The sequence below is a fragment of the Peromyscus eremicus genome, chromosome 4, assembly GCF_949786415.1.
Source record: "Peromyscus eremicus chromosome 4, PerEre_H2_v1, whole genome shotgun sequence".
Taxonomy (NCBI): Eukaryota; Metazoa; Chordata; class Mammalia; order Rodentia; family Cricetidae; genus Peromyscus; species Peromyscus eremicus.
Genome location: NC_081419.1, coordinates 40,756,772 through 40,779,131, shown reverse-complemented (window position 1 = coordinate 40,779,131; position 22,360 = coordinate 40,756,772). Strand labels below are relative to the sequence as shown.

The window sequence follows — 22,360 nt, the reverse complement described above, 5'->3', positions numbered from 1 at the left end:
TCCAACTCCTTCCACATGCTCCTCTCAAATTCATGACCTCTTTTAAAAGATTATTATTGTTACATATATAAATGAACACATATATTAATATAATATGCCAAGTCTATTTAGTGTTGCTTGTGTGTACATTTTCAGGGATGATCACTTGGTATTGGGTAGCTGAGATTAGCCCTGAGGAAGACTAACTCTCTCTCTGTAGTTCTTTGTCAAGGGATAGGGGCTCCTGAGACTGCCTTCCTTCATGTTAGCATATCTATTGGTGTTCTGCTCACATCTTGTTGATCAGCCATATTGATGAGTTATCATTGGTTCAGATTTTTAAGATCTTACATTTTGAGATATCACTCTGAGAAGCTAATGAAAGCTTTCTATAATCCAAAATAGAACTGCACAGTTTTCTTTCTTTGTGAATAAATATATTTGCATAATGGAGACCAGCAACCCCTTAAAATCCATTTATACCTCCATTAACAGTTTTAAGATCACTAAGTTAGAATATCTATATCTACATCAGGCAATTGTAGAGAACTTGCAGAGTTGCCCAGCTTTTTGATGTTATATATCCTATGCATCTTAACTACTAGTTTTTATTGAGACAGCAAACTAATTTTCCCCCAAATTTTCTATGCTATTAACATATAAGTAGTGCTTACAATGTTGGCATATGTACTATATTGAAAATACAAATATATTATAAATGTTTAACAGTTTTTATGACCATGTAAGCTCTCAAAAATTATTATTCATGGCTTTAATTTATCCTTTGGGATAAATTTTATTCAAGTAAAGTTGTTAGTGAAAACTTGGGAAAATGGGATTCAACATAGAAAAATATGATTCCCAGAAAACTATCATGAAATGAACCCCTAAATCTAGGTATCTTGTGAGGAAAATATTCCTTAGAAACATGAATAAATACCTCATCAGTCATTAAGGTTGCAATTGATCTGCCGATCTCATGGTACTGTTGACCCTTTCCCAGGGGTCCCAGAAGAATGAACAGAAATCTGTAATTAAGAAGAAAAAAACTCAAGCTAGAAATGTAACAAACTTAGTAGAACAGAGTCATCAATCTCAATGGAATTAGTCAAACTGAGGATTTTGATGTGAAATATTTCTGTAATTTCTTATAGTTATTATGATTTTGAAATGTTTTACAGTTGAGACATCATCAAGCAATGAGAATACTAGGTTGTTTTTAACACCAGATTTTATGCATTTAGCTGTCTACACAGCCCATGCATTTGTGACTAGGAATTTTAAAGATTGTATGTTCTTAGAAGAGGATGATAGAAAAATTAAATCTTTCTGAATAGGAAGCAGAAAAGCTCACAAGTACACAAAATGAAGACCATTCGAGTGGAAGAAGGGCAATACAGTATTGTGCATTAAGACAGAACACATTATTAACATCCAGTCACTGTACACACATTCTTGTAAAAACTGCTAGGACTTAAAAATTAGCTGGGCAGAAGAAAAGAAAAAGGTGTGAAAATTAAAGAGCGCCATGTATTTTGCAGTAGTATTCTGGAATGTTCATGTGTTAAATGGTTTACATTATTAAGGAAGACTCTATCAGGTGTAGTTCTTAGTTAACATAATTCTATGCTTTGTTTAGCTGTAAGTTTTAGCGATTATATAGTTCTATATGAAGCACCTATTAGACAATTTTGGAGGTTATGTGTAACATTAATTTTCCATCAGTTATAATTGAACCCAAATCAAACTCGACTCTGTGTGTGAGAGAGTTAATATATAAAAAAAGTAGTTGAATGTGGTGGCAGAAGCTTTATCAACTATAATACTTATGAGAAAATTTCTAACCTGTGAGTATCTTGCTATTTTTAAAGTTTCTACTGCATGTGCTATTTATAAAACCCTAAAAGATCATTTTCCTGACACATCTACTGTATGTTGCCTTTGTAATCATGGCATGCCCTTTTTCCTCCTAAGAAAAGATAATTGGGGTTCACAGATAGTTTCCTTTATTTTATTTATCTAATCTTCTTTCATTTTCTACCTTTTCTAAATAAACATCCCAGTCTTTTGAATATCTCTGTACACAGTGGCTCTATTGTGCCCCTAATCTTTTCTTCATTGTCTCTACATATACTTTGCTGTGTCAGTAAGAACGAGGCCACCTAATCCTGACACTTTTCAAAGTGAGGGTATATAACCTAATCATGGCTATACTCTACTCCTGGGAATTTTTCTTTTCTTTGAAATACACAAACTGTCAACGTCATAAACAGCTCTCATTTACTCATAGGTCCCCAAATACCTTCCTCAGTGGTGAAATATCAATATCCAACAGAATGGGAATTGAAATTGCTACAGTTTCTACTACTCTACAATTAGTAAACACGACACATGAAATCAGAAACCCAGATTTCCATAAACTCTATTTTTTTTTTTGAGACAGGGTTTCTCTCTGTAGCCTTGGCTGTCCTGGAACTCACTCTGTAGACCAGGTTGGCCTCAAACTCATAGAGATCTACTTGCCTCTACCGCCCAAGTGTTGAGATTAAAAGGTGTACGTACTAGGCTTTCCCATTGGCCACCAACCAGCTCCCAAACCATGCAGGAGACTTATTATTAGTTTTAAATGCCTGGCCAGGCTTAAGCTCGTACCTGGCTAGCTCTTCTAACTTAAATTAACCTGTTCATCTACCTTTTGCCTCAGGATTTTTACTTTCTTTCCTTCTGTATGTCTTACTTTCACTGCTTCTCATGTCTGCCGGCTGGGGGCTGCCTGCCTTCTAGCCCCAGGCCAGCCCCTCACTCTCTCCTCCCTTCTCCTTCACCTCTTCTTGTCTCTTTTCTAAACATAGATTCCTCCTCCTGTTTATTCTCTCTGCCTGCCGGCCCTGCCTATCCCTCTCCTGCCTAGCTTTTGGCCGTTCAGCTTTTTATTAGACCAATCAGGTGCTTTAGGCAGGCAAGGTGAAAGAAATGCAATACATCTTTACATAATTTAAAAAAAATGCAGCATAAACAAAAGTAACACACCTTTACACAGTTAAAATAATATTTCACAGCATAAACAAATGTAACACATCTTTGCTTACTTAAAATTCTACAACAGGTGTGCACCACCACGGCCTGGCATCTAGAAACTTTTAATAGTATGTAATTTGCATATAGAAAAATACAGCCTTATTTACACACAATTATATGATATTTGAATATACTCAGTTTACCTCCCAATTTTTAATTGCAAGTTGATATGTATATCAGTATCCTCCAAATGGGATAAATAGACATTTACTTCTATAACCTTAACGGTAACCAGGTTTCTCACTCAGACCAAGCAGACAGGTGGTTCAGTTGAATACCTTACAGAGTCCTTACCAAAAGGGTCCTTACAGAATGAGGCTTCTCCTACTTCTACTATGCCCTACTTCTTGAATATCTTCTCTGTAACCGAACAGTGAAGTGATTTGTGCTATGTTTTGAGTTAGAATCAGAGGTTCACAGAAGAAAAAATCTTCTCTAAATCCACTTGCCATGGCAACAGCACTTCTCAACTCTTTCAATTTCCCTAAGCAGGCAGGCTCTGCCATGGCTAGACAGAGCCAGGTGGGCATAAGAATCAGGTTGAATGGTCTCAGGAGAGACAGAAACAAGATTCCTAGATAAAGCAGTAAGGATCTAACATGCTAAAGTCAATGTTCTACTCTTTGTTTTCTTTTCTCACAATTTTACCCATGAGCACCCTTATATCTATAAATCAGGAATCAATAATAATAGAATTCAGTTTTTATTTTACCTTTATCTATTAGTTTCAATACATCACTAAATAGAAAACAAGTTCAGGTCACCAAATTAAAGTTGGTCTTTTGACCAGAAACCCTGAGTGTGAAAGACCAAATGTCCTAGTGCTGAAGCATGAAACATTTGATTCCAACCAGGCATTTCCACAGATGTTGAAGGGAAGGCCCTACTCCAACAGATCTAAGTCTTTCATGGTCCTCTCTGGTATGACCACATACTTAGATCCTCTTCCTAAACACATAGTTCAATATAATCTTTGAAAAACTGTGAAATAGACCTGGAGTCTACAGAGAAGGAGCATGCATTAAATGAAATAAGAAGTTTCAGAAGGAGAAAGAAAGGGCAGAATACTGTTTAAAGCACTCCCCCATGTTTATAATCAAGAGATAGTAGGTTTATGGACAATAAATCCATTTCTAGTCAACGATCTATCAGACAATTGTATTAAAATATTACCATTTCCTAAAATAAATTATTCCATAGCATGAAAATTTCTTGGATACTTTTACCTGCTTGGGATTGGAACTTCAGCCAGGCCTTGGAGCAAGACAGCCGGAGACAGCCTGACAAAGGCCACCACAGTTCTGTCCAGGAACTCCAGCTCTCCCACCAAGATGTTTGAAGCCTCGGCACCTGGAGGAATCTTCTTCATAAAATGCAGATCAACCTGAGAGCATCACAAGTAAATATTTTAATCACATTTAATTATAATGTCTACAAATTTAATATTTTATAACAGATGAATTTTATACATTTCCACTAATATTTAACATATGGATAATTTAAAATAAATATATTCTTAGAGTATAATATGGCTTTAACATTTGTTTTTATTCTAATTATGCTGTTCTTCATATTGTATAGTTGGCCTAAGGAATTCTTCAGTTTAAGCTATTTACCATATAACTGGGATATGATAGAATAAAAAATAGGTTAAAAGTATAGCATTTTGAACTACTTCTACTATGAAATGTTTGTGTTTTAAATGAATGAAAATAAAACAAAAAGGACCGCTAAAAAGAAGAAATGCTAAGAGTAAAGGGTGATGTCTGAAAATGCATGTATAGTCTTTAAATACATATCAGTTTATGCATGGGGCCTCAGTAAAAATGAAACAGTGACTTTGTAGAATTCGCAAGGCCTATTTCTTGTTCCTAAGTCATTTGAGTTGCTTTTTATGGAGCATGTTTTTAGGGACAAGGAGTTTATCTGCCCTAGTAATTGGTTTTATGCAATTATGCTAATGAAAAGGGGACCAAGGATCAAAGTGGGAATAACCGAGAGAGAGAGAGAGAGAGAGAGAGAGAGAGAGAGAGAGAGAGAGAGAGAAAGAGAGAGAGAGAGAGAGAGAGAGAGAGAGAGAGAGAGAGAGAGAGAGAGAGAACTCTGCCATGTATCAATAAAGCTAAGAAGATGGTTTTAGACAAGACAATTATTTTGAAGGCTTAAAAATTAGAAAAAAAATAGTCTAAGAAGTTTTAAATTAATAAATGTTTTAAAGTAATTGTATGCACACAAGTAACATAGACTGAGCAGCTTATATTTCACACATATATGCATTTAATATCAATTAATGAAAAGGAAAACATGTATTTGGAAGACAGCAAGAAAGCGTACATGGGAGGTTTTAGAGGGAGGAAAGGAAAGGAAGAAATGATATAATTATAATCTTAAAAATAAAAGAACTTTTAAAATATCTTATAAATCAATAACTATAGTCTAATGATTATGTTTAAAATGTTACTGAAATTAAGGCATTAGTACAGATATTTAAAGATATGAAATAAATTATATGTAAGCTATGGCTGTTAAAATAATAAAACACAGTACATATAGCTATATTTATTAAAAGGATTAAATATAATAGCAGTTTATATAGCTGTAATAGTAGAGCATTTGCCTAGCATGTGGTCAGCTCTATATAACCTCTCCAGAACTGAAAAATAACACAACTAAAGATAACAATATGCAGCATTCCATCAATATCATAGTAATATTTTATCTTAAAGAATCATTTATGAAATTAAAAGTTTGCATAGAAAGAATATTTCACAAATATTGTAAGCTACAAGCTCCATCATTTTCTCTATAAATATACTCCTAATATAAATGTATAAGTTCTTCAAGTATGTATTATGAATATTATATGTCATGTATTTTGCTTCTGTAGAATCTAATCTTTCAATTCATAGATAAGCAAGGCTCATTTGTGGCCTCATTGTGATATTTAACTTGCTTTAAATTAGTAATGTTTACACTTTTGCACATAATGGAAAAGATTCCAGAAAAAAAATAAAAGATTTCCTATGTACTATATGTTGGGATATTTTTTATTGTTGTGAATGTGCATGTGTGTGGTAAATTGTGGGGGCCCACAGAGGCTCCCTAGTAAGGCCTTACTCAAGGCCAGAAAGTCTGGGCTTGCTTTACCCAAGAGAGCTGCCTAACGGGATGATTTTGCCAGGGGCGTGGTTACCAGGTGTTTTGAAGGGTCTACACTTGGCTGTACATTTTGCTTTGATCTTAAAAGGGGAGGTCTTTTGCCTCTCTCCTTGGTAGTATATAAAAAGCCCATTAGAATTAATCTCAAGGCGGCTGGGTAGCCCTCCTGAAGCTATCCTGCGTCTCTGTCTTTCTCTCCGTCTCCATCTATATTTCTATCTAATACTTCCTCATTCCTCTCTCCACCTCCCAAGTCAACCTTTGACATGTTGGAGCTGGTCTTCCACAGTTAATGTACATGTTTATGAGTGTGTGAGCATGTGTGTGATTACCAGAAGTTAATGTCAGATATCTTCTTCCATCTTATACAATGAAGCAAGGTCTCTTAAACCCAGAGCTCCCTCATTCCTTTGATCTACCTAGTCAGCTTGCTTCAGGGATCCTTGTCTCTGCTTCCTGAGTGTTACCATAGGTTTACAGGCAGTCTACCAAGACTGCTGGCATTTACGTGGGTGTTAGGAATCTGAATGCAATTCCTCACGCTTAGCCTCCATCTAATCACTCTTAGTGCTATGAAAAATACACAATAATGTTTTTCATAATTTTCCAAGTTTAAAAGAATAAATAACTAAATTTTATCAACCCATGACATTAATACAACAGAACAAAACTTTAAAAGAGAAAATGACTCTTTACAAAGCCCAATAGAGGCTGGTGAGATGGCTCAGGCACTTGCTGCCAAATCTAAGACCTGAGTTTGATGTCTTGAACCCGAATGGTGGAAGAAGATAACTGACTCCTGCATACTGTCCTCTGGTCTTCATATACACACTGTAGCGTACAAATGCCCACACACACGCGCACACACACACACATATACACGCACATAAACGCCCACATACACGCGCGCGCACACACACACGCACGCACACACGCACACACACACACACACACACACATATACACGCACATAAACGCCCACATACACGCACACACACACATATACACGCACACAAACGCCCACACACACGCACACACACATACATATACACGCACACAAATGCACACACAGATGTAATACAAATTTTAACTTAAAAATAAAAACATAATTTGTAATTAATATGAAATTTATTGGTAATGATTGAAGTATAAATTCTGCCTAGATGACTTTGTTCAAATTTATTTCTTACTCAACAAATATCAAAGTCTTTGCTATTAAAGTCTGTACCTCAGAGAAGGAGCAAATACAAAATTAACTGCTTTAAATTGAAATTCAGTTGAGTCAAAGATTGCATAGTATATTAAAAAAGTTTAATCTACAAAAAAATGAGACCATTATATATGACTTTTAATTACATTAAACCAGATATATAATTGATACCTATTACATAGTAAAAGCTATGCAGATCAGCAAATTGATCTTTTTATTTTAAATATAATAAATTATATGTGTCTTGGGCCAATTATTGTATTAAAATCATTATATTGTTCTTGTACCACATGAATATTTAGGGAAGGTGGCAGATTTCATAATAATTTAATCATATTTATATTTTCAGATTGAATGATACCTAGAATAGTCCTATATTTTTACACTTACATTACTTCACAATTCATAAAGAATCTCATTTAGCAATATCTTATTAAAAGGAAAGATTATATTTAAGAACCATAAATTTAATCTTGTATAAATTTATAGCTACCTATAGAGTATTTGAGAGTCTAGGTTACAATAGCTTTCTAAGACACTCCCCTAGTGGATTGAAACACTTGAAACAGACACAGAAAAATCCTGGAAGTATCTAGTGCTTTGAAGAGAACCTTGAAGGAGCCAAGCTACATTTTGGGACTTCTGGATTTATACTATATTTCTAGGCTCTGTGGGCCCCACTGTTAAGCCAAGAAGGGAAAGATGCCTGAGTCTAGTTATTTGGGACTTAAGCTGTTGATGAAAATAGTTCATCTCTAGGCAACAAGAGAAGAGAGAAGACCACGGTGGAGCTGGAGATGGCTGGCCAAGGCACACACTTAGAGCTGAAGGAAAAGGAGATGGAAATATAAGCAGAAATCTTGAGTCTTAAGGCTATTAATAAAAGCACAGCGGTTAATAGAGGTTCTTTCTAGGCTATGGTACCTGACACTGTGATCAGGAGCAGGTAGCATTTTTAAGTTCTCTAGGACTCAGTTTTTTTTCCCTAAATGAAAAGCTAAGGTTTCTTACTCCTGACATGCTTCATGCACAGCAGAAAGATGCAAAAAACAGAAGTTCTTTCTAGGTGGGGAATTATGGAACATTTCTTTAGGACCACTTGAAATAAAAGAATCTCTGTTGGTATTCTTCTCCTTCTTCTAGCCAAACGACAGTCTACAGAATTGAAAAAGATCTTCACCAAACCCACATCTGACAGAGGGCTTATCTCCAAAATACATAAAGAACTCAAGAAACTAGACATCTAAACACCTGACAGTCCAATTTAAAAAATGGCCTATGGAGCTAAACAGAGAATTCTTAAGAGAAGAATCTCAAATGGCCAAAAGACATTTAAAGAAATGCTCAACATCATCAGGGAAATGCAAATCAAAACGACTCTGAGATACCATCTTTTACCTGTCAGAATGGCTAAGATCAAAAACACTAAAGACAGCTTATGTTGGAAAGGATGTGGAGCAAGGGGAACACTCCTCCACTGTTGGTGGGAGTGCAAACTTGTACAGCCACTTTGGAAAGCAGTATGGTGGTTTCTCAGAAAATTAGAAATCAATCTGCCTCAAGACCCAGCTATACCACTGTTGGGCATATACCCAAGGAATTCTCAACCATACCACAAGGACACATGCTCAACTATGTTCATAGAAGCATTATTTGTAATAGCCAGAACCTGGAAACAACCTAGATGCCCCTCAACTGAAGAATGGGTCAAGAAAATGTGGTACATATACACAATGGAGTAATACTCAGCAGAGAAAAAACAATGACATCATGAAATTTGCAGGCAAATGGATGGAACTAGAAAATATCATCCTGAGTGAGGTAACCCAGGATCAGAAAGACAAATATGGTATGGACTCACTCATAAGTGGATACTAGATGTAAAGCAAAGGATAACCAGACTGCAACCCACAGCTCCAGGGAGGCTAGCTAGCCGGGAGGACTTTAGGAAAGACACATGGGTCACCCAGCAAAGGAGAAATAGATGAGATCTGCATGAGCAAACTGGGGAAGGGGGAGTAATGGAGGACAAGGAATGGAGGATGAGACATAGGGGAATGGGAGGTACAAGCTGGATCAGGGAAGAGTGAGAGAGCAAGGAAAGAGATACCATGATAAAAGAAGACATCATGGGAATAGGGAGAAACAGTGCTAGGGAGGTTCCCAGGAATCCACAAGGATGACCCCGTCTTAGATTAATGGCAACAGTCGAGAGGGTGCCTGAACTGGTCTACTCGGGTGATCAGATGGATGAATACCCTAACTGTCATCATAGAGCCCTCATCCAGTGACTGATGGAAGCAGATGCAGAGACCCATGGCTGGGTGCCAGGCCGAGCTCCAGACATCCAATTGATGAGAGAAAAGAAGGATTCTGTGAGCAGGGACATCAAGATCATAATGGGAAAATGTACAGAGACGACCAGCCAAACTAGCAGAAACGCATGAACTGTGGACCAATAGCTGAGGAGCCCCCATGGTACTAGACTAGGCCCTCTGGATAGGTGGCACAGTTGTTTAGCATGAACTGTTTACGGGGCACGCAGGCATTGGGACTGGGACCTGTTCCTAGTGCATGAGCCGGCTTTTGGGAGCCTAGTGCCTATGGTGGGACACTTTGCACAGTCTTGGTGCAGGGAGGAGGGGCCTGGACCTGCCTCAACTGAATGTACCAGGCTCTATTGACTCTCCATGAGGGACCTTGCCTTGGAGGAGTTAGGAATGGAGGGTGGGTTGGGGGGGAAGGGGACTGGGGAACTCGAGGAGGGAGGAGAGGGGAATCTGTGGTTGGTATGTAAAATGAATAGAAAATCTCTTAATAATAAAAAAATGAAAATAAATCACTGTTGACATAAAATAGCTATTTCTACTATTAAAAAAAGAAAATGAAGAGGTTTATATTATTTTGAAACATCTACTTTTTGAAGGCTTAATGGAAAGTGTCATAATTTGATGTAATAGGTTATGTTAATTCATTACTTAATTGAATAAGCCTGATGGGCCTAATCGCTGTAGAGGCTAAAGATGTGTAGATTGAAGGGTGATAGAACATAGACTCATGTTACATAAAACGAAAAAGGTACTTTTTAATATCTCAATTTTTGAGTGAGATTTAGGATCTATATTATTACTTAAAATATTGAAACAGACACAGTAATGTGGAGATTAGCTGAACTTTAATAAATCCACCACCAAACTGAAATCATTAGGTTAAAAACGTCTTAACTTGCATACCTTCAAAATCTGGCACTAAGAATTGTTTCCAAGGTGATGGATCACAACAATGCCTTCCAAACTCTAATTCTCTGCTCTACCAGGTTATAAAACTAGGAATGTTTCTTATTTTGTTTTATTACTGTAAAACTAAGGACTTAAACTATTTTGAATATTATAGGATTCCTTCAAAAAAAATATCTCAAACATTGTTGAAGGTACTAAAGGTCCTGTGGAGACCAGCATATCAAATCTGGTCTGGAATTTATTTTGACACTACCATCCCACTTTTCCTTGAGTAGCTACTTTATGCTCAGTCTCTGACAAACCATAATACCATTAAATCTCCACAACCAAACAATAAACATGCATTATACTTATTTTAGGCAATGGTAAGGCTGCGGTGTAGAGAGCTTTTATAAAAGCAGTAATAGATAGATGCTACACAGATCGCATTCAAAAGGCATGTTCTTTCCAATGAACGATGCTATGGACAAAAGACAGATAGATGCAGATGGCTGGCTTAAACTTCATTATATGGTCCAGTAAATGAACATGCAATGATGAAGGAGAGGATTAAAAGAGAGAAACTCTGGTTTTCACATTTATGTAGTTCTAAGGGGATAAACTACTGTTCTGTCTTTAATTGGCAATCTTTATTTCTCTTTAATGGTGATGAATTAATTTTGAAGGTCATGAAGACAAGTCACCAAAAACTCCAAAATAATATGAATATATAAAATTCAATGTATACATTTTTAATTTTAAAAGTAATTTATTCAAGTGATGATCTACATAGTTTACAAATCACTATTTTTGAAAAATGTCAAATATTCCATTGTTAAAAGATAGTCAGTTTTTTAATGTCATCACTTTTAAGATTGAATTTATTTTGAATTAAGAACAGCAGAAATTAAATTTATGGTAGTTTGTGACAGTTTTATTATAACTTACAGATGAATGATGATGTAATGCTTTAAAAATATAATTCTTAGAGTGGCAGATGGAATACATTTAAACTGGTTTAATATTTGAATTACATGCCTCCATACAGTGAAATGAGCTTTGAACTACTGTAGAAATAGAGCCCAAATATGCCCTCACCTCTCTCTCTTGCGGGTGTGGAGGTCCTTTTTCATGCCTTTGTTTCATCCCACATGGACTAGTATGCCCCTTTTGTTGGCCTCCCAGTCCCTGCACGCATAATTAACAGACTTCAGCTGGTACATCATGCTCCCACAATCCTCCACCAGGCACCAGAGGGAAAGCATGCACTGAACTAGCCTGGCTCAAGAAGACTCTGTCCCAGGGATGCTAAAACAGGTCCAAGGAGCTGATTGCCATGAATCTTTTCAGAACTTTTATCTTCATTACTTCTTCAGGCTGAAGTCCATTCCCACTTCCTCCTCCTATTGCTAATGCTTTATCAGAGTACTACTTCCTTATCAGCCACTCAGATAAAATTGTTCAACATCTTTATTTTTGACCAGTATTTGAAACTTTTCTGTTCTATTCAGCTGTTACTTTGTCGTAGCTACTATAGCACATATACAAAGTCAGGAATCTATTAACCAAAAATCCCTTCATTTGCACTAACTCATTGTTTTCTTAGTATAAATCCAAATAAATTATTTTATTTAGATAATATCCAACTAGAAGTAGCCTTTAACATAATCAGCCTTAGGCATGTTTTTATTAAAACTTTTATTTTACCTTCTAGGGTATCCTCACACTGACTTTAATTATATAGTAAGGTAAAGATTTATATCAAATGACTTGCTTTTCTACATAATAAGACGATTATTGTGAGGGGGGAAATCTAGCAAATATTTTCAAACAACAGATTAAGCTCCCTATGAAGTCCAATTGTCCTTTTTACTTCAAGAGATACATTATAAGTGGCTGAATCCAAAAGATGATTCATAAAACTTACATAGTTGTTTTCTCAAATAAGCAAAGCTCTACATGTGGACTGAACTCTAACACTGTCTATAACAATTTCAAGCTTTGGCTAAGAAACCAAATAAAGGCATGCGGATGCATGTGTCAACAGTTAACGAGTTTCTACTAGAGATTCAGCAGCTTACTTAGATTGAAGAAAGGAAAGCTTACCTTGCTAAAGTCAACAGTGCTGTTTTCCCTGCTAACATCATTTTTATTCTCAGCACAGGCTGGAGCAGACTGAGGAGAAACAACCTGACCTGCTGAAAGAGATTGTTAGTACAGAACACAAACAATTACTAACATAGTTCTAGGCATACTGGGTGAAAGATGAATTTCAATTTAACTAAACTAACTAGAATTTTTAATAAGCTTATGATGTAAGCATGAATGTTCAATTAAATAGAACTATATCAATAGAAATATTATCAGTTACAGATAGAAATGGGAGAAGTCAATCAAGAACATTTAAGCCAATAATCAATTTAAAACTGTAAATGATTATTCTCTTTGAAGAAAAGCTGCCTTCAAAACTTAATTAAATGTAACCATAATTTAAAGTTCATTGATTTCTAAACATCCATCAAAACTAATTGCACATACTTAAAAAGGCATAAATTTCAAGCTCTGACTGAAGCATTTTTGACAATATAAGAAAGGATGAATATCATTAAGTGTTCAGCATATTTTTAGGTTCTATTACACTTAAAAATCTGAATCACTTTGTTCTTTAGCAATAAAATTTAGAGATGGAGCTTATTAGAGACATGTGATTTGTGCCTGTAACTGTTCAGTTACAGAAGCTCTGTTGTTTATCCACTAGCCAAGAGAAGATCACTAACTAGAGCTGCATTGGTTCCCATGAACGTTTATTGAAAATATCATTATGCTGTAGCTCTCCCTTCTTGTACGAAAGATCAGGGTAACGGAGCCGGGAATGTGACCATGGCCGGAAAACACTAACATCCGTCACTCACTATGCAAGAGTCTCTGCAAGCATAAATCATTTGAAATCTGCCCATAGTTAGCAATTAAATGATAATTCACTCAGTTTACTTAATTTCCCCTACCTGTCCTCGGCCCATCTTCACTTGTTACTTTCACTGTGAAGCGAGTAATAAAACTCAATGTTGAAGCTTTGACTACAGTTCCATTCCCCTCAGTGGCTTCGAAACCCTCTTTTACTTTCATTGATCTCAAACAAGAGAAATACTCTTTGTGCCTAACTTTTCTCTCTCCATGATGAAATCTCAATTTTATTCAGAATTCACTTCTATTCTCACCCTTCCCAGTTGCCGCCATCTCTGAACTTCTCTTGACTCCCTTAAATAGTTACATTAAATTTTTCCTTCAATTTTTTTCCCTGATCACCAAGTATGATTTTAAAAAATTATTTATTTTAAATACTAGTATAATTTTACTGCTTAGACTAGTAAGGCTGTCAGTCAGAGACCATCCTTTAATAGATAACAACTTCAGGATTAAAATAACTTTGTCAGAAAGTCATAGATTTAATATTCTTTTAGAATTTAATATTTCTCTGCTTCATCAAACACAGAAAAATAATATATGTTGGGAATGTAAAGATAAATGACATTTTAAATAAAATTCGCCTCAAATCACAGACAAAGATTCTGACTTTTGAACAGATAATTCAAGGCTGTGTATATCGTCAGAGGAAGTCAGGTAAGCTTCCATTCTCCCATCTCTACCTGCAATGTGTAGCTACAACTGAATTGTTCAGCAGCAGCCATTCAATTTACCATTCTCAAAATAATAACTGTTATTTTAAAAAAAGTCTTTTACATAATGCATTTGTGCTACTAACAGATGTCTTCAATCACCAGTTTCACAACATTTGTCCATATTTTCATGAGTTAGAACATTAGATATATCTAAAACTAAATTGATTAAATGTTCTATAAAATTGAGTGGTAATACTCAAGTTATAGAAAAATTAAATAAACATATATGTTTTCTTATAAAAATTTATGTCATATAGTCAAAAACTACATGAAATATTAATTGCTTAAAGCTGTAAGAAAACATATACCAAGAGTCAACCCAATGCAAAATTAACTTAGATGAGATTGAATCAGACAGCAAATATGCTAGACCTTATAATTTGAAAAATCTAGTTTTTATTTTCATTCATATATTTAATGAACAATATTTCATAAGCTATATTCAGGTTATGAACTATATTTAAACATGGGCACTAATATTTCATTTTGTAAATATTTGTGATCTGTAATGTGTTGCTATTATGTGATAATTGTAATAAATATATTTGGAGATTTACAGTTCTATGCTCTTCTTGTTTTAAGATTAAAAAATATAAAATACTACCTTAGAAAGCTGATAATCATAAAGTGAATTAGTAACTACTTTCTCTGAATATTTTAAGTGATATTAGTAGTGACCTAATTCCTGATGTCAAGCATGAAGCACACTAGCTGACAGTAAGCTCTTGTTATTTCCAGAGTACAGACATGTCCAGAGAATGTGTACTACAGTACAGAGACTGTATACTAAATACAACCACACTCTGATCTAGAGAAGCCACAGTATTTGTATCTTCTATACTTTAGAATAATACATAAATATATTTATCACACTAAAGTCCTTCAAAGTTTAAATAACATTTAAATTCATAGTGTTACTTTTAAAACTATACATAAAATAAATCAAATAATACAAATAAAGCAGTTTCGGCAACTTTGCTACTGAAAATCTGTAGGTATTATTTAAGATCTAAACTAACAAGTTTGGCTTATGTTATTTAGGAAAATTATAAGATTTTTAAATAAAGCTCATACTTTTCGTTATAGTCACAAAGCTAAAATGCATGCATTGTAATAGTCCATAGAACCACTAGATTCCTCAGACAGTAGAATGGCTTTCATAATTGTGTTGTCCATTATAATTTTTTGCCTAAAAAGTTATTCAACTGTCACCACCTTTAGGGAGATTATAGGCTTAGATTCCAAAGTGCATTTCATGAACTCAAACACTATCACAGAAAATGAATAAACACATTTAGGGAAAGGCATCTCCAATATGATTGCTACCTTCTATGACGAAAAGTATCATTCACAAAATGACAATTCTCAGGCATAGTGACTGTTTTCTAATGGAATAGGAAAGAGTTTCCAAGAATATTTTCCTCTCCCGGGGAAACAAGTCAAAGGCTGGAGTTCAACACTCATGCACTGGACACTTTGCAGGAACTGCTGGCTTGGGATGACTTCCTAGTTACTCTGACACTTTGTTTGCAAAAAGATATTTTGCCTATTTCCTTCTAATTTCTTCACCTTGTCCACTGATTGTTGTCCAGACTAAAACTTCCCTTAATCAAATGGTACTATAAAGTTAGATTGCCTTTACTATTATACTATGTAAATCTCAAGGCATTAAAATACCACGAAGAAACTTTTATGAATTCATTATTCTTCTGTATTTCATGAAAATTATTCAAAGCTTGATAAAATGTTGATATCATTAATATTAACTGATGCCTATGACTATTTAAATGTAAATATTTGAGAAATTTCACATCATCCTCTCTAATTCAACATTCATGTTTAATTAATTTACATTATTTATCTGTTAAATATATGGTTCTATATTTTAACGAAAATTCATGTATTTCATTATATATGAGTTAAAGTGTATAGCATTTATATTAGCACCTGTTTGATTTTCTTTGACTCATATGTTAGTCTTTACATACAGTTCTCTCCTATATGTAAACTGTGTGCATGAGTGATATAAAACAGAAGTTCTAGAATTTTCATCTGGTCTAATTCAAATCACTAGATAATTTATTACCGACATGTATCATTATTTGCTACTGGTTAATCCAGTATCAATCTTATGCCGTGGAAGGAAACTGGGATGAAGACATGGATGTGCAGTACTATTAGCCTAGAGTCCACACTGGTTTACACTACCTCAGAACCTTCAACGCATTTAGAGTACCCAAAAGGTAGGAGATGAGGGAGGTACAGAGATGAGATGAGCCTGTTAGAGACAGACACAAGACAGAGCAAAATGAAGAAATATAGAGATGAATGACAAAGTTACATACATGTGCAACAATACATTTATTTATGGAAATAGAAAACATGGAGAAGGAGAGATAAATATTTAGAAAATTATGATTAGGTGACTACGTTTCACAAACAGAAAGAGTATGCATGCAGTTAAAATTGTTGAAAACTGGTATGTCTGAAAATAATTAGTTTCAAATAAGAAATTAAAACCTTAAATAGAAGTATATTTGTTCTTAGAATGTAGAACCAATTTTCCATAGCCCAATGATAATACAGCCTTTAAACAGACACATTAATTGTGTCAATAAATAATGTAATTTTAATTTTCTTTTAACATTTTTATTTACATTTTTCATATATGAGAATTTCTTAATGTGCTTTCTCTCCAGCAATAATAAAAAGTAATATTCTAGCTTTCTCCTTCAGTGCAGATCATTATGAAGAATAAATATTACATGCTATCTTATTCATGATAACATAATATTTTAAAAAGAATGAATTTCTAAACATATAAAGACAACATGCATCGGGAAATAAAAGTACAGCATTATAATAAAAGTGATTTTAAGGTAGTAAGCAAGTTAAAAACCCACAAAGAAGTATCATTAACAATACATATGTGTTTACTGCTTTAAGGGCTCAATCTACCCGGGACCAGATACTCAAAACATACCCCATCCTTCTCAGGATGTGTCCTCCACTGAAGACTTTGAACAGTAAATTAGAGGAAACTAGCAGAAGTCTTGGAATCCTTTCTGATTCTAAATAAAAACTGCAACTGGAAAGTGTTCTAACTAGGAGAGGGAGAAGGTGTGGAAGCAAAAGAAGAAGAGCTAGAAATTAATAGTAATGGATGGGGCAATAAAAGTAACCTATACTGCAGAAGCTGCGAGCCCCGGAATTATCAAATCATGTGGTCAGGAAATTAACATCATTTTACAATCAAATTGCAATATAAATTTCACCGTGTGAAAGTGAATGCATGACCTAAATGACAATACAAGCTTTAATATATTTTGATTTATTGATCACCTAACACAAGCCACATTTGTGTTTGAAAAAATATTGCTAGATTCAAGAAATGGCTTGAATAGTATTGATAGTTTTCATTTCAGTACATTTTACAGGGTTCTAATGTCAAAGTAGATGCTATTTTCTATTATTTTTACCATTGTTTTGCCAAATGTAACTGTCACTTTTTATTGAAACATCAGAATCAGTCATTTTAATTCTCACAGTTTTGATGCTTAATGAAAAGTGAAAGTTAAACACAGCATGGTGGCATTAAAAATGCATGGTGAATCCATAGCATCTTGCATCTTAACCCTGAGGAGAATGTGCAGAATACCAAAAATATTTACATATATATATATATATGTAGTATATACATATATATCAGTGTATTTGTAGGTGAGATTGACAAATTATCATAACTTACTAACCAAGAATTACAAACAGAAAACATGTACTGGGAAAGAGAAGAGAAAGAAAATATGCTATTTTGTTGATGTAATATATGAAACATGGAAGACCTACATTTGAAATGCAGTGTCTGGATGTTTAACCCTTGAGAAAACCAGGAAGCTAACATACCCAAGGAGCAATTCAATTAAGGAAACAGAAACCTATTCTAATTATTTTTCAGGTTTCTTTAGGTAAATGTCACTTCAATTTTAGGGCATTTTAATTTTTTTTACCCTAAAACAGAAACACATTATACAAGGATAGAAAATTTATTTTTACCTTTCTTCTTTTAATAAAAACATGTTCTGTTGTCAAGTATTTTTTTAAAAAAACTCTATTAATTTTAATTTTATAGTCTTAAAAAAGGAAAAGTCAATCTTTCAAAGCAAAACATTTTGCTGAAGAGATTTTCTTTTAGAAAAAGAATATTACATTTACTCTTATGGACATTAAAGCTCCATTGAATCTTTTTACTATCACATCATAAAAAATTAAGACTCTAATCTATGTTTTGAAACAGCAATTCTATATTTACGCTATGAATTCCAATTTCTTTGTTTATCTCAAGTTCGTGAGTGTACAGGGTTCAGGAGTAGATGGATATCCTTAATAATAAAGGTCTTTCGCACGTTCATTCACTTGTGGGTAGGAGACTTATTTCTAAATTGGTGAAGTCTATACATATTTTCAGATTTCTCAACACACATAATTATGTAAAGTGTGTGAGGAAGCAAAACAGAGTCATGAGGAGGTGTTAGAAGCCTAGGCTTAGAAACCGCTGCTGACAGGATGCTGCACAACAATACTTAATTGGATATATGAATCTTATTATACGTGCTTCCAAGTTCCTATTACCCTAACACATGCCCTGGAAAGATTTGTATGTGTTCATATAAAGGTTGACTGTACAGACGGCAACAGAATTACTCAGGTCCTCTTTTTTAGAAAAACTAAGACATTTCACAAATGAGACAAAAGTTCTTTCCGTAAACCTTGTATATACATGTATCTACATGTAGACGTGTGATTCACAGCTGTAATTCTGTCCTCTCTCCTTCCACTGAACAGGAGTTAAAACACCAACAGTGCGGATAGTCTAGATATGACAATAAATGGTCAGTTCAGTAAATCTCACACCTTCTTTCTTTTCCCCTAAAGTATAATAAAAATTTCAAATTTAAATATTGTCCTCGCAAAAACTAAAATTATAGAAATTGCAGCATGTAAAATCATTACCTCTTTGAATAAACACATTTTTGTCTATATGCTATTATCTGATTTCCAATAAAAGTAATGTAAAGTTTATTTGTCCAAAAGATCTCCATATTCTTGGAAAATTAAAACATGGAATATTTTAATAAGGTTTTTAGAAGCTAGTAACTTAAATCTCGTCAAAATTACTAACATCATGTATCAAAATTATTAACATTGTCCAATCAAATAAGTACTAGCATTGTAACAGCAACAGTAGCTTCAATGCATGGTTCCCCCCTCTCCCCCATCTTCCTCCTCTGGGTCACTGCCAGAGTTTACAGCTTATCTGCCCAGGGGGGTTTCTCTTAAACTCTAATAAAACTGTCCCTGAGCTTCCATTTTAAAAAAAAGCACTACATTTATATCTCAGACTATAAAATCTTCAATTTCACATTAATATGTATTATGTTTTAAATGAAATGATAATTTAGAATATAAATTAATTTAAATATAGTTTTTGTCTCAATGTGAGTTCTACATCCTCAAAATAGTAGAGTCTTCTAATATAAGTTGATACATATCATAGCATGCTCGTAACACTTTTAATGAACTTTACATATACATCAATATACATGCTTCTATGTAATATCAATGCTTTATATGCAGTCAAGGGCAACTTCTATATTTCATTTCTGTCTTCAATTTACTAGAAATTAAAAAAACAAAAATTTCAACTGCCTTTTGTTGGCTTTATAGTGTGTAATAAGTAGAAGAAAATATAGTCTCATAAAGACATGGAATCAATATAGAAATGTGAAGTACCAACAGACAAAAACATAAAACACCAAAGGGCAGTAGAATAGTAACCAGAGTTAAAAAAAAAAAAAAAAACTTCCCAGTATAAGAAAAAGGAGACTTGAGGGATGGGGGGCAGGAGGAGGGAAGAGAGGGATAGCTGTGATTGGTATGTTAAATGAATAAAAAAAAATTAATAAAAAATTTTTAAAAAGGGAGAACTGTATAGAGATTTTCAGTGAAATATACACTTCCCTCACAGCACCTAAACCAGAAACAAATACTTTAAAAGCAACTTTTCAATTAGAAATATATGTCATTGTTATTTAACACTATCTTGAGACAATGTACTTAATGACCTGAAGATACTCTGAAACAAAACTGACCTGTTCATTAAGTATTTGTTTTGTTTGTGTACATTTGATTCAGTAGTATGAAAACTCCTGCACAATACAAAGTCTAAAGAAAACTCATCTTCATGTATTTGTAAAATATTTCTGAAACTTTTGAAAAATGGAAAAAAGTAATGCAAATATTTTGTGCTGTCAATCCATATACTGTAGTCAATTTGCCTAAGTCAGTTTTCCTAATAAGAAATTTGAAAATATTTTCATTGTTTACTTGGCTTTCAAATCAATAGCTCATATGCTAGTTGACTATGAACATTATGTACTTAAGGCTGACCTTGAACTTCAGATTCTCCAGCCTCTGCCTAAAATCTGGGATTAGAGGTATGTACCACCATGTCCAGTTTGCTCAATGCTGCAGATAAAACTGTGTGAACACAAGACAAGCACTCTACTGACTGAGCTACATCCTTATCATTATTTTTTTTTTGTCTTTTGGAACTGAAAAGCAATTACAGCTGATAGAAGAGCAACAAATTCATATTATCTTCATGATAGTAACTTCATATCATTTATGAAACTATCATAAGAAATTTTGAAGCAATTTCTTAATGTAAATGACGAGAGACTAAATGGATTTGAGAAGAAAACAAAAAATATAAGGTTACTGGAAAATAATAGTGCTCAAGTATGATGTTGTGTGAAGATGGCGAGGAGGCTGCTTGCACATTCAGATGCTGCAATGAAAACAGCAATGCACTCAAGAGCAGAAAATAGGCTTCAGATAGGTGGAGGCACATCAGGCACTGCTGGATCTCTTTATTATCAGTTATGGAATCTATTGACTATGGCCTAGATAGAGAAAGCTCCTTTTTCAAACAATACATAGTGATCATTACTGTTTTAATTAGAAGGCCACTACAATATAAACCATTGCATTACTCTTCTCAGCTATGGGAAGGGGCTTAGACTTGGGTCAAGGTGACAGCTACATCCCATTCATGCTTGCTGTTTAGATCTGTAAGTTAATATTAGGTATGGTTTATTTTACTCATTCAGGAGCCTTTTTACAAATAAGTTCTTTGTTAAAACTTCCACATTTTGATGGCAAAAATAAGAGCAATATATAATACACATACACACACACACACACACAGAGACAGACAGACAGACACACACACACACACACACAGAGAGAGACAATTCTACTAAAACAATATGAATTTCAATAAGAGGTTTTAAATATTTAGAAACAATTTAACACGTCGTGGTCCTATAGAAGAGATAAAAGAGTACTTACCATTTTTATCCATGGAATTCGGTTCTGATTGTTTCTTGCCAATATCAGCAAAAGACCGGACAATGGGAATCCTGTTGGTGAGTTTTTTCTGGTTCTGGTGATGATGCTGTTTCATCAGTGCTTCATGGACTCTGTGGCGTACATCTTCATTCAGTTGACCTGAGCTGACCTGCTGGTCAAGGACCATATCTGAAGACAGGAGGAAGATAAGGAGCACAGCTTTTCTGTTTAAAGTGGACACCTTGAATGTTACCCATAATAAATTAGGAAGGAATTCCTTTGACAACTTCAATGTATGATGTTTTGAATAAAATTTCATCTTTTATAGGATTGCTACATGGAAACATGAATTTTTATTATAAACCACTCATTTTTAAAAAATATTTATTTCTTTCAAATATACTAAATTGTATTAAAGAACATTATTTTTGTTATTTTATTCATCATTCATACTGATGGGTAGGATTATAGTGAGGGTAATCTCAAACTAATTGATATGTCTGTGAGTGAAAAATGATTATATTATAGTCTCTCTGTCTCTGTATCTGTCTCTGTCTCTCTCTCTCTCACATCACACACACACACACACACACACACACACACACACACACACACAATTTCCATTA

At 34.3% G+C, this 22,360-nt stretch overlaps 1 protein-coding gene across 1 annotated transcript in view; it reads right to left on the bottom strand.

The window, feature by feature from the left end:
- Slc4a10 (solute carrier family 4 member 10) overlaps positions 1-21,923 on the bottom strand; it is a 96,244-nt gene extending 74,321 nt beyond the window's left edge. The window contains exons 1-5 of the mRNA XM_059259155.1: positions 21,735-21,923; positions 12,751-12,842; positions 11,743-11,832; positions 4,284-4,441; positions 920-1,007 (exon numbers count right to left, since the gene is read on the bottom strand). Coding sequence (XP_059115138.1) covers positions 920-1,007; positions 4,284-4,441; positions 11,743-11,832; positions 12,751-12,842; positions 21,735-21,921 — 615 coding nt within the window. The 5' untranslated portion in view covers positions 21,922-21,923. The remainder of the gene's footprint in view (positions 1-919; positions 1,008-4,283; positions 4,442-11,742; positions 11,833-12,750; positions 12,843-21,734) is intronic.
- Positions 21,924-22,360: the final 437 nt, after the last annotated feature.